The sequence below is a fragment of the Molossus molossus genome, unplaced genomic scaffold (genome assembly GCF_014108415.1).
Source record: "Molossus molossus isolate mMolMol1 unplaced genomic scaffold, mMolMol1.p scaffold_m16_p_2, whole genome shotgun sequence".
Lineage (NCBI taxonomy): Eukaryota > Metazoa > Chordata > Mammalia > Chiroptera > Molossidae > Molossus > Molossus molossus.
In genome coordinates, this window is record NW_023425355.1 from 134939197 (window position 1) to 134953034 (window position 13838).

The 13838-nt window shown below is 45.0% G+C and overlaps 1 protein-coding gene across 2 annotated transcripts in view; it reads left to right on the top strand.

Annotated features, from left to right (window-relative positions):
• The window catches only part of SH3KBP1 (SH3 domain containing kinase binding protein 1), a 361419-nt gene that overhangs the window by 92693 nt on the left and 254888 nt on the right, over nt 1–13838 (top strand). Inside the window, exon 1 of one of the 2 annotated variants that reach the window (XM_036271032.1) lies at nt 4534–5138. The exons of the other annotated variant lie outside the window; for it this stretch is intronic. Within the exon in view, the coding sequence (XP_036126925.1) occupies nt 5088–5138 (51 nt within the window). The 5' untranslated portion in view covers nt 4534–5087. Of the gene's footprint in view, nt 1–4533; nt 5139–13838 lie in introns of those variants that run through there. 2 annotated transcript variants of the gene reach the window in all.

Consider the following 13838-nt stretch of genomic DNA (forward strand, 5'->3'; position numbering starts at 1 on the left):
TGACTCCCTTTACATTTAATCTCACTGCTCATTGTTTCTGGGAGAGTGGGGAGGGGAGGGAGCAGGATTTGACCCTGTGGTTTATCGGTAAGATCCTGAAAAAGTTTGGAATGTGCATTCTGAATGTGACCTCCCACTGCTCCTTCTCCCACTTGTGAAGGACAAACAAACAAAACACAACCTTGGAGATTCTGAAGCCAGATGTTGACAGAGCCTAATGTACCACAGGCTCCCCGGGGATTATGTTAAAATACAGATTGAGATTAGGGGTCTGGGCTGAGGGCGGGTGGAAGTAGGGAGGCCCAGATTCTGTGTTCTAAGAAGCTTGCAAGTGATGGTCCTTTTAGTGGCAAGAATGTAGTTGACCCTTTTTGACCCAGCCCTTTCTAGCATAGGGCTCTGTTGCTTGCCTGAATCACCTAGGGGAGTTTGAAGACTAAAGATTCCCAAAAGGATTGGGTTAGAATTACTGGGGCTCCCCTGGCCAGTTTGGCTCAGCGGTCGAGCGTCAGCCTGCAGATCAGAGAGTCCCGGGTTCGGTTCCCGATAGGGGCACGTACCACCACCACCAACAACAAAAAAATAATGACTGGGGCTGTGGCCAGGCAGATATATTTTTTGAGGGGGGAAGCTACCAAAGTGAGTTGATAATAAATTTACCAGCTTTTTAAATTTTATTTTAGAGAGGAAGAAAGAGAGATCTGTTGCCTCCTGCGCTCGCCACCGGTGTGCATGGGACGATATTCCAACCATCTGAGCCACACTGGCCAGGGCTTGCCAGCTTTGTTTTTTGGTTGAGGGGTTAGGTAATGACAGCTTCGAAAACTTCACTGTAGGAATCAGGTTGAGATGTTTAAAGGCAAACTTTCTGACACCTTAAGAGCTTCCTGTTTGACCCAAACTCCATGAGAAATCTTAGCCACCCCCCTTGGCAGGGCCCTGACCAGTTCTTTGTGATTGCGTCCAGACCGGCTTAATTGAAAGAGCACAGAGAAAAAGAGAGTACTTAATGGTTAGTTTGCTGACCTGCTTAGCATTAGATAATGTCTGCGAAGTCTCCCAGAATGCGTCCAGGGAAGCTGGGGCCCAAATATGGAAAAGAGGAGTCATGATTATGAGGTAGGAGTTGAAATTACCATCGTGCACATTTAAAGTGTTATTTCAGCTCTTTCCTATCCTCCTGGCTTTGGGGTTTTGTTTCTGGTGGTGTTCGGAGAGCTGGGGCAAGCTAGGAAGATAGGGCTTGCTGCTGTCTTTGCTGTAACGAAGCACAACTTCTGTGGCACTCCTTTCCCAGCATGACTCTTTTCTTTTCTTTTCTTTTCTTTTCTTTTCTTTTCTTTTCTTTTCTTTTCTTTTCTTTTCTTTTCTTTTCTTTTCTTTTCTTTTCTTTTCTTTTCTTTTCTTTTCTTTTCTTTTCTTCTTTTCTTTTCCCTCCCTCCCTCCCTCCCTCCCTCCCTCCCTTCCTTCCTTCCTTCCTTCCTTCCTTCCTTCCTTCCTTCCTTCCTTCCTTCCTTCCTTCCTCTTCCTTCCTTCCTTCCTTCCTTCCTTCCTTCCTTCCTTCCTCTTTCTCTCTTTCTTTCTTACTGAAACTCTCTAGCAACTGGCTTTTAAACATATCTTGAATTGTACTATTAATCAGCCCTGGCCGGTTTGGCTCAGCACTTAGAGCGTCAGCCTGTGGTCCAGAGAGACCCGGGTTCAGTTCCTGCTAAGGGCATGTACCTCGGTTGCAGTTTGTCCCCAGCCCTGGTTGGTTGTGTGGGTGGCAGCCACTTGATGTGTCCCTTTCACATTGATGTTTCTCTCTCTCTCCCTCCCACTCTACCTGAACAAAAAATGGAAAAATGTCTGCAGGTGACGATAAAAAAAAAAATTGTACTATTAATCTTTTTCCCGGAGATCATGCAAGAAGGAGTCTTCTCAGCTTTTCTTAATCTGTTGTGTCCTGTTTTTCATGTCTAGTCTTTTTTAAAATGCAAGTGTTTCCCATTCTTGTCGCATTTGCAACTTTTCTTTTCTTTCTTTTTTTTTCTATCCTCACCCAAGGACATTTTTCCATTTTTTGTTCAGATAGAGTGGGAGGGAGAGAGAGAGAGAAACATCAACGTGAAAGGGACACATCGAGTGGCTGCCTCCCACATGACCCCAACCAGGGCCGGGGACAAACTGCAACCGAGGTACGTGCCCTTAGCGGGAACCGAACCCGGGTCTCTCGGGACCGCAGGCCGACGCTCTAACTGCTGAGCCAAACCGGCCAAGGCGCATTTGTGACTCTTCTTACCCCAGCTCCTTACTTACTTTGTCTGAGGCTTAAAAATAAAAGAGAAACCCCATAATGAGAAGCAAAAAAAAAAAAAAAAAAAAAAGGTTGTATATTCCCTCTCTTCTTCCTCCGAAGTGTATATAGTGAGAGAGACATTGAGCATTGTTGCTGTTATCTTCTGCATCAAAAAGAGTTCAAATAGAGAAGCAGAAGGTTGGGGATAAGGGATGTCTCACAGGGTTCCATTTACACGTTATAGGCGCCTATATCCCTTGATGAGTCTGAAGTCACTGTGGGAAAGTGGGTGTGGGAACCACTTGGAACCTTTCTCAGAGCAGTTGGAACCTGCCTCTGGCTCACCCACCCCCATCCTCAATGACAAAAGTGACCTGCAGAAGAAACTGGTTGTCCTTCCTGAAAAAGGGAAAGATAAGACCAGTTCTATCAAGTCTGGAATGCTGTTCCAGACCCTGGGGTATAGCCTCGTGGGAGAGACAGAATTCCAACCTATTGCGATACATGCCCAGTATGCTAAGGGGGCCCAAAGTGCAACCCAAGAACTTGCCTAAGGATAGGAAGAACTAGATCTGGTGAAGAGGATGGCGTCAGTGACCCAGGGTGGGCTGTAGCATGAGCAGAGGCCTGGAGGTGGGAATGGTTTGAAGGGTATCTGGAAGTAAGCTTTGCCAGTGAGTTAAATGGGAAGTGGGGAATGTGAGACCAGAGGTTAACAGGGACCTTGTGTACCTTTGTAAGGACCTTGGACTCTAGAGGTAATCGAGAAGCATTGGAGGGAGGATTTTAAGCTAGGCCTGCTGCCATCAGATGGGGATGGAGGAAAAGTTCCTTCAGCCAGTGACTGTTCCTGAATGATCACGTTTCCTTGTAGCTTTTTAAACAACAGCTTTATCGAAATCTAATTTGCATACCCTAAGATTCACCCATTTGAATGGTCCCATTCAAGGTTTTTCAGTATGTTTGCAGAGTTGTGTAACCATCACCACAATCTAATTTTCAAACATGTCCATCACCCCCAAAGAAACCTTGTGCTCATTTGCAGTCACTTCCCATTTCCTCGCCCAGCCCTCGGCAACCACTCATCTTTGTAATTTCTCCTTTTTCTTTAACATTAAGGGGAATGTTTCCTGACTGTATTATTTACTTTAAAGAGTATGTTTGCCAAATTACAAACTCTTGGTCTTAGCCCTCCAGCTAGTCCTCAGCTCATTCCTGTCAGCAATGCTTTAGATTGCACGGAACAGAAATCTGGCTGGGACTAGTTTAAACAGGGATGTTTGTTATCACACATAATTGGGAGGCTACAGATAGGGTGGACCCTGAGGGCAGTGTGATCAGCTGCTCAAGGTGACTCAGAGACCTGTGTTCTGGCCATTTCTTCTCCGCGGTGTCTTTCTGGCAGTGGCTTCACACAAGGGCTGGTGTCTCTGTGGTTGTCAGGCATTGTACGCTGGCATCCATTGGCAGTGGGGTCCTTTGATTCCTTCTTCAGAGCTGGTATGTAAGTGGTATCCTTTTCTACAGTCTGTCTGATTGGGTGAGTTTAGTTCCTGCTGCCCATACTGAACCAGTGATTGGCTTAGAATTTATTAGGCTGTCTCTCTGGAGCTGAAGAATGGGCCCTGTGGTGGATGGGTGGGCACTGTGACCAATAGCGGGTTCCTCTGGGTAGGCTTGGAGTAGGATGTAAGCGTTTTTGAAGCTGACACTGGCTTTATGTCACCGTGAAAAGTGTCATCAGTTCAGAGCTCCCCAATTCAGGAATTTGTTGTAATTTGGTCAGAGAGTGCACGGAAGTTGACCTTTGCAAGTTTTAATAGTGTGAGCCTTAGTGGGTATGGTGTTAACATTAACATATGTGGAGGATGCATGATTTAAGTCACAGTAGAAACACCTGTTTGCTTTAGGATAGCTATGTTTAAATATATGGCCAATAGTAAATAATATAAAATCATTCTTATCTAGTTATTAGGTTAGCCCCTTGGAATCACTCCTTAGGGGGGAAAAAATCCTGTCCTGAATATATCAGTATTCAAGTTACTATATAAACTTGAAATTAACAGAAATCGACTTTTCTTTCAAGTATAATTCATGCTTCATGAAGCCAAATAGACATTCTGCCAGTTATTTGGACTTTATTAAATTTTGCTTTATATGAAGTAAAAAAAAAAAAAAAAAAAAATCAAGGTATGCCTGTGCTTTGCAAAGTAATTTATTTGATTGTGAGCTGTATTTTCAAGTCTGTTTTGGAGTGAGGTTTGTCCGCATGTCAGTAATGAGCATTTGCTTGTGCAGCTCTTAATGGTGAGAACGGATGTTGAAGAAAGCAAACACCATATGCCCTTTGTTTCCCGTGCATGTCCCCTCCTGGAGGCTGGGTGGAGTGTTTCAGCTGTCTCGAATAATCTCCATTTTGCTGTTGCTGCAGACTTTGCGGTTCTCCAACTCTCTTCTCTCCGATGTTAGTTACAGCTTCCTAATTAGGTGGCTCTTCTTCCTCTTTCTCCTCCTGGGTCATAAAGGTTTCACAGTCTCAAGTGTGGGAGGGTGGATTAATTTTGAAAAATGAGTTTCACTTGAGTTGTGACAGAAATAAGTGCAGAGAATGAAAAAAAAAAAAAACCCACCCAGTGTGAATGTGTAGTGGGAGGGGCAAGGCGAGCTGGGTACGGGACAGGATGCTTAGAATAATTCAGCTGCCAAGTGAATCAGAGGGACTTGGAGTTCTCAGCGAGCACGGACCGCACTCCTGCCTGGAGTTCAGACACAGTCAGCCCCAGATCACTATTTCATACCCCACAGAATGGAGCCTTCCGCAGCCAAAGCCCCGAGTGCTGTAGATGCGTCTGAGATTGTAAGTAGGCCGTACATCTGTTCAGATTGTTATTATGTCTGCATCTTTTGTAGCCTGTTGCCTGACTACTTCGTAGGCCGGGAGGGAGGCGTGATGGGGGAATTTGGTCCCAGCTCAGTGTTTCCCAGATGGTAAGCAACACCGTTTTCCACTTGGACTCGGGTCTCAGTTTTCTTGTTTGTGGTGGAAGGGAATTTCTTTCCCCAAGCCTTCCTCTATGACAGAAGTGGCTGGGCTGAGTCCCCTTTGAAGTGGCATCTATAAAGATTTTGAACAGCCCTGTCATCTGGTGTGATGGCTCTTTCCTTCTCCTGACCGCTATTGATGAGTTTTTCCCAGGGGACACTGAACACAGCTCCAGTCATTTCCCCACCTCCCACCCCGCAGGTGGCCCTTTAATCAGTGAAGTGTCCTGATCCAGGGTTGGGAGCTGGTTTCTGAGGCAGATAGCTGATTGCGAGTCTGGGATGAAGCCAGGTGTGGAACCCAGCTTTCCTGTGGTGGGAAAGATAAAGCGGGAGGAGGTAAGAATGAGATGAAAGGTGGGCCCTGACCTGTTTGGCTCAGCGGTTGGAGCGTCGGCCTGCGGTCCAGAGAGACCCGGGTTCGGTTCCCGCTAAGGGCACGTACCTCGGTTGCAGTTTGTCCCCGGCCCTGGTTGGGTCGTGTGGGTGGCGACCACTTGATGTGTCCCTTTCACGTCGATGTTTCTCTCTCCCTCCCTCCCACTCTATCTGAACAAAAAATGAAAAAATGTCCTCAGGTGAGGATTAAAAAATAATAATAATTATAACAGATGAAAGGTGGGACAGAAAGTCAGATCGGGGTCCGCTCAGAGCACTGTACTCTTGCTAGATTCTAGTGGTGGGTGAGACAGCATTCCTCACTCAGCTAACTGTAGCCTTGGGCCACTAACAAAAATCTCGCCTAGTCTTACTTGTCTCATCTGAAAAATCACAAGCATTGCACTTTGTGGGGTAGCTGGATTGTTTGAAGTAATGGATGTGAAAGTGCCTGGCACTTGGTAAGCTCCGGCTGAAGGATGTGCTTTGGCACTCCTTGCCCGTTCTTCCTTCATGTGGTAGTATAACATCGATGCCAGCGAAGTACTGGGCTCTGGGAAATGGCACCCATGCTGTTGACCCTGGCTTGTTTCAGGGCAGCCTTTGTGGCCACCAAGTTCTCTTGGTGTCATAGGTTTGATCTTGAGGTTGGCCAGTTGGCCTTGCTCAAGTCCACAACCCCAGGTTGCCCTCTTAGTCATGGCCAAGTGACCCCCTAGAACAAGGAGGTGCCAAGGAGAAGGTGTGAGTTATGCTTATGCCTCAATGATACATTTGCGTTCAAGATCATGGGGAGGGGGGACTCAAGTCAGGAGGCCGTATTATGAGTCCTAGAGGGAGAGGAGAGTGATAATTCAGAAGAGCCATTTGCAGTTCAACTTTGAGTTTCCAGGTTGTGAATACCTATATTCAGCTGCGGGGAGAAGAAAAAGAAAAGATCAACCTGGAAGAAGACTACTCAGCAGCTCTCTGATGTCTGATTCAGAAGTAGGCGTAGGGCACTGTCATGGTGCCTCTCCGTCCGGTTGTTTCATTTAACCTGTTCATGGATTTAGGCATCGGCCATTGATCAATTTCCCAGTTGCCTTTCCACCATTATGTGTGTTTCTTTAGGGTACTTTCCAGAGCCTGTCTTGTTCATTAGCTTTCCTGTGTGCTTTATATTTGCTAACTGTGAGTTAATTGCTAATTATAGCGTTCCCTTTTCAGCTACATGTTCTCCCACCCTTTACCCTCCTTGTAGTCCTTGTATTTCATCTTATATTTAGGCTAAAATTGTTTGCCTCTAGTTAGCAAGACTCCTCCATGAGTTCTGACACATTGCTAATTCTTATCACTGACTTTGGAGACCTCTTATCTGTACACTTTGTTTTGTGTGTGTTGATTTAAGAGTACCGATTGTAACCATCATCACAATCATGTATTACAATGTACCAACTTTAGTAGCTCTCTACTGAAGTCCGCTTTCTTTCCCATGGCCCGCTGCGCCTTGTATGGTCAGGGATGTGCCTTCCTTCCTAGCCTCATCAAGGTCACTTCCCACTTGGCCATCACCTTTCACCACACCAGTGCCCTGGCTGCCTCAGCTCTTGCCCCTGGGCCCACGTACTTGCAGCGCCCCCTCCTGGGAACACCCTTTCTTTGGCTCTTAGTTGGCTGGCTTGCTCTGTTTTCAGGTGTTATTAGGAGAAGCCCTCCTGGGCCATCTTATCTAAAGGGACTTCCTCCATTTTAAGTTTTCTTTCTCCCTTCCTGTCATATCACCATATCTATTTCTTGCAGAGCACTTATATCACAGGCTGTAAATTCCTTGTCCCCTCATTGATTTACTTGGCACTTGCTGTCTCTTTCACTAGAATTTCAGTTCCAGTACGGGCAGAGGCCTTGCCTGTCTCATTCTACTGTATCCCTGGCTAGGCACATAGTACATACTCAACAAATATTTGTTGAATGTATAGAGGCTTCGGATGATGACTACAGTGGATGACTTTTAAATAGTTTGTGACTGCAAGCTGATAAAGACAGTTCCATCTTTTCTGTGCGATTCCCTCCCGGCCCCATCTGCCTTAGCCATTGCTCTGCCACTTAAGGGAGCACTCCGTACCCCAGAGCCCCGTTTTCCTCTCCTGGCAAGCCCTTAGCTGGTATGCAGAGTAACCCTCTCACTGTTTTAAGTATCATTTTCTCAAAATGAAAACCACCTGTCTTCAAAGTGATTTGCTTAAAACAAATGCTCATTTCTTTGCCGAGGCCTCTTCCCCTCCTGCCTTTCCCCACCTCCTGCCAAGAATAATGGGAAAACCCTCTTATCTTGGAAAGTGGTTTTCCCTCTGGTCAGAATCCAAAGCCAGATGATTTATCACCCTGTGTGCTGGGCAATAGCTTTTCCCTGCCCTGCTGCTCTCAAATGTTAGCGGTTGGTTCTCCAGGGGCCCGGAGGGGTCACGTGATGGGGGCTCAGCCTTGGCACTGCCCCTCTTTGTATATTTCCTATATACATCCTTCAGGTAAAGAACCTGGCCCAGGGCACTGTGTAAATGGCGGGAGGGCTGGGGACAGTGTCTAGTACTGCACTGCAGTGGGCTGGTAGCCAGCTCATTGTTACCAACTCTGGGGAGTAAATAATATAACCTTGTTTTAGGGAGCGTGAAGTGGGAGCTCACAGAGCTTAGGAACATTATAACCAGCCAGGATCAGAACCCAGGTCTCTCTGGCTTCCAAATCTGTATATTATTTGTTGGTGTACTCGGCATTTCTCAGAGTTATTTTGACCATGTCCTACATTAAAAACAAAACAAAAAAGCACCAAAACTGGCAACTTAGTACACCTGTACGTATATGTACATATACATGTAACTGCAGTAAGTGTCCTGAAGCAGTAGTTGCCTTCACTGTGTGTGATGTACTGTGATAGTCTCCACTCCATTTAAAAAATGCTGGCCGTTATATAGCAGGAATCCCTTCCTTTAAGGCTGAATAATATTCCATTGCATGTATATGCCACAATTTCTAATTCATTTTTCTTCTTTCTTTTTTTAATCCTCACCAGAGGATATTTTTTCCATTTATCTTCAGATAGAGTGGGAGGTATGGAGGGAGAGAAAGAGAAAGAGAGGGAGAAACATCAATATGAGAGAGACACACATTGACTGGTTGCCTCCCACGACCCTGACCAAGGCTGGGAACAAACCACAACCAAGGTATGTGCCCCTGACAGGAATCGAACCCTGACTCTGGTCTGCAGGCCCACGCTCTAACCATTGAGCAAACAAGCCAGAGCTTAATTCGTTTTCCATCAGTGGACATCGAAGATGTTACTGTATCTTGGTTGCCAGGGGCTGGGGCTGAGGGAAATGGAGAGTTGCTGTTCAGCGGGTATAGTTTCAGTTATGCAAGACGAATACGTTCTAGAGATGTGCTTTGCAACATGGTGCTTCTAGTTAGCAGTACTGTATTGTGCTCCTAAAAGTTTGTCAAGAGGGTCCATCTCAAGTTAAGTGTTCTTACCACAATAATCTAAAATGCTGGCGAGGATCTTCTGAATTGATTTTGCGGCCCACTAATTGGTGGCAACCCATAGTTTGAAAACAGTTTGAAAAACACTACTGTAGGTGGTATGTAAAATATGCTTACTTCTTTATGTAGAGGTTTACATGATGTAAGCTACTTTTTAAAATGTTTATAGAGGTATAACACACATACAGAAATGCACATAAGAGTACAATTTGTCGAATTTTCGCAATTGAGCATATCTGTGTAACCAGCACCAGATCAAAATACACGCCATTGATTTAAGCTTCTTTGAATCAAGGCAGTCATGGAGTACAACAGAAACTGATGTGCCCTCAGTTTATTCTGAATTATGCACATACTGCTTACTTGATAGAATCTCTCTTTGTAGAGGTCTGTATCTTGCATTCCCAGTGATGAGGCCTGACTGGTGTTTTATTTTATTTTCATTCTTTTTTTTTTTTTTTATCCTCACCCGAGGACATTTTTCCATTTTTTGTACAGATAGAGCGGGAGGGAGAGAGAGGAAGGGAGAGAGAGAGAGAAACATCGATGTGAAGGGACACATCGAGTGGCTGCCACCCGCACGACCAACCAGGGCCGGGGACAAACTGCAACCGAAGTACGTGCCCTTAGCGGGAACCGAACCCGGGTCTCTGCGGACCGCAGGCTGACGCTCTAACCGCTGAGCCAAACTGGCCAGGGCCATTTTTTTTTTTATCCTCACCCAAGGACACTTTTGCATTTATCTTCAGATAGAGTGGGAGGGAGAGAGGGAGGAAGAGAGAGAGTGAAACATCGATGTGAGAGAGACACATGGACTGGCGGCCACCCACATGACTCCAACTGGGGCCGGGGGCAAACCGCAACCAAGGTATGTGCCCCTAGTGGGAATCGAACCCAGGACTCTCTGGTCTGCAGGCCGATGTTCTAGCTGCTGAACCAAACCAGCCAGGGCCAGACTGGTGTTTAGGATCTAACAACCACTGAAGGAATGGAACAAGGCTTCCCTAAGGGCCATCAGAAATGGACACAAAAAGGAGGCTGACTGAGAAGGTGCCTGATGAATGTGACCCAGGAGGAGGAGGAAAGGGTATGGCCCCACAGTTGGGTATGGAAGCATTTGGGTGTGAGGATTTATGGTGGCAGTAATTGAGGCCAATTTTACCGAAATGGGGGGTGGGGGGTGGGAAGGAGGGAAGGGGACTTGTGATTAGAATCCCAAGCTCCTAGAAGTCAATGAAGTTTTGTGTGAAATAAGGAACATCCACCTTTCACGATGAGTATTGACTTTTAGAGAAAATTGTTTTCGCATACTGAATCAAAGTGCTTATTTCTTGGCAAAAGACATAAACGCATCTGAGTACAAAAGCAAGCTAGAGGAACTTTGCTTTCATAATGTGTAGGTTCTGTAAGGCTGTGTAGGAGGACACATTGTACACAATTCCTTGTAATGGGATGTGCATAGAAATGAAAGGGAGTGAATATTTTAATGTGCTTTTCAACATTACATGCTCTTACAAAGCTTTATTAATTAATGCCTTTTGTGAGACACATTGATAGGTAACTTTTAGTCAAACTTCAGTGCCTTCCTTGAATCAGGGACTTTGGGATAATAATAAATCCTTTTGTGTTTGTTTATTAGATACGCTCTTACTCATTGTTGGTTTTTTGTGAAGGAGACTTTGAACTCTTGCACATTTGGTAGGTGTTTCCTGGTGTCCTGGAATGACAATGCTCATTGTGGGTTTAATGCTGTATGTGACATGACGGCGTGTGTGTAAAGAAAGCCCTGGAACTGTGATAGATGCAACTGTGCAGTAAGAGGAGGCACCTTCTGGGAAGAGGGTGCGTTTATCTGACTTACCGTTTCTTTTTTGGTGCCCAGCATCATGCCAGGGCACTAAGTCCTTGCTGAATGAATGGAAGGAGAAAGGAAAAACCTCAGGTCCCTGTTTGTCAGGGGACAGTTCTGGTGTATGCCTGTTGTTCCTGGCATTAACATCGCTAGCACCCCCTTTCGCTCTGAAATGTCCTGGTTCAGATGATAAATTATTGCATTCTGAAATGTTCTGGTTTGGAGAGACAGATGAGAACACTGAGGCACAGAGAAGTCACTTCACTTTGCATGGTCACCAGCACGTGAGAGGTAGTGCTGGCCTTGTTTCCTAGAGTCTGAATTCAGATCTTGTCATTTGACCGCCAAGTTCTGCTGTCTCACGGCTTTAGGCCAAGGGATATGTAGTATAGAAACAGCACTCTTTTTTTTTTTTTTTTTATCCTCACCCGAGGATATTTTTTTCCATTTTTGTTCAGATAGAGTGGGAGGGAGAGAGAGGAAGAAAGAGAGAGGAACATCAACGTGAAAAGGACACATCGAGTGGCTGCCTCCCGCACGACCCCAACCAGGGCCGGGGACGGATTGCAACCGAGGTACGTGCCCTTAGCAGGAACCGAACCCGGGACTCATTGGTCCGTAGGCCCATGCTGTAACTGCTGGCCCTGTTTGGGGTCGTGTAGGAGGCAGCCACTCGATGTGTCCCTTTCACGCCAATGTTTCTCTCTCTCTCTCTTACTCTCTCTGCCTCCCACTCTATCTGAACAAAAAATGAAAAAATGTCCTCGGGTGAGGATTAAAAAAAAAAAGTAAAGTTTTTCAGCCTCAGTATTTAGTAAAAATTACTGCTGTGACATGTGACTCGGGGCTGCTGATTGTGCTGGGCAAAGTCCCATTGAAATCCTGCATGTGCTGTTACAGGTAACCTTAGACAATTAGTATCCTAGAGCAATAATACTATTCACATATGCATGGTGCTTTATCGTTTCTAAGACCATTTCTTTTACATTATTGTGTCGAAAAACTTCTGTTCACCCTGTGAGATGTGTGGTGGTGTCTGCATTTTACGAAGGAGGATGGGGAATCAGTGGGATGATGTGGTCACCTGCCTAAGGTTTTATAGCCAGGAAAGCTCCTGAGCCAGGACTCAGCTCACATAGTCTGCCTCCATCATCAGTGCATTTCCCACTAAACCAGAGGTGACTCTCAGCCAGATGTTCTCACACAGCTATTTGAGGGTGCTGTGTGCGGAAGACTCATTGCCTGAACACAGGGTTTCCCAACCTTGGCACTCTTGACATTTTGGGCCAAAGTTTATTGTGGGAGAATATGCACCAGAGGTTGTTTAGCAGCTAGATGCCAATAGCACATACCTCTGCCTCCATCATCACCCAGTGGTGATGACAAAAAATGTCCCCAGACAGTGTCAAATGCCCCCTAGGATACAATTGTCCCTGGTTAGGAACCACTGGCCTAAACAGCATAGCAGCATTTAAAAGAGCAAAAAAGACAACCTTGAAAATGTTGCCATTTTCTCCCCTCTGTGGTTTCTCAAGCATCAGAAAAACTACCAAAAGACCCACAAAAGGGGTGGAAAAGAGAACAAACAACATATCTCAAGTTGAATTCACTTCCACGAAAGAGCATTGGATCTCTCAAGGAAGGATAAGATGACGAGCTTTCATACATTTTTTAGTATTTATTTTATTTTTCAATCCTCACCCGAGGATATGTTTTACTGATTTCTAGAGAGAGAGAGAATGAGCGAGAGAAACATTGATGTCAGAGACGAACATTGATCAGTTGCCTCACACACATGTCGCCCACCAGGGATTGAACTCGCAACCCAAATATGTGCCCTGAATGGGAATCGAACCCACAACCTTTTGGTATACAGGGTGACACTCCAACCAACTAAGCCACACTGGTCAGGGTGGTGAGCTTGTATTTAAAGTTAAAAATCACACGATTAAAATGTTTTTTATAGAAAAGTTAAAATAGAGATCAGCTGAAATATATGAAATCTCGTTATCCTACTGCCCAGAGATAGAGTCGCAGTTCACATTATGCTTATTTCTGTCTTTTTTTTTTAAATCCTCACCCAAGGATATTTTTCTATTTATCTTCAGGTAGAAAAAGAGGGAGAGCAATGGAGAGAGAGAGAAACATCAATGTGAGGGAGCCACATCGACTGGTTGCCTCCCACTTGACCCTGACCATGGTCGGGGACGAACCGCAACTGAGGTACGTGCCCTTGGCTGGACTCAAACCCAGGGCTCACTGGTCTGCAGGCCGATACTCTACCACTTAGCAATACTGGCCAGGGCATGCTGTATCTCTTTCTGACCTTTGCTAACACACATGTATAAATTGGTATATCATTTTCCAAATAGGGCCATGCCACAAGTACTGTTATAATCAACTTTTTTTTTTTTACCTTAAACATACTACAAATATCTTTCTATATCTATGATATAGAGCTGACATTTTTAATGGCTGCATAGTATTCCATTATGTGGCTATGGTATAATTTATTCACTTAGTCTCCTGTTGTGTACATGTGTTCGGTTTCCAATTTTGTGTTTGCTATTACATGCAAAACTATGAAGAGGATCTGTATGTTCATTTTAAGCCTTCGAAATATTTTTTTCCTTCTAGAAATTTTAACATCAGTTGAATAAGATATCTAATTCACAATGTGCTAGATTGTACTTTGATTATAATACATACCTTTGCCCCTTAAAATTATGAAAATTCATTGATAAAAATTTGATTATGCACTAGGCTTGC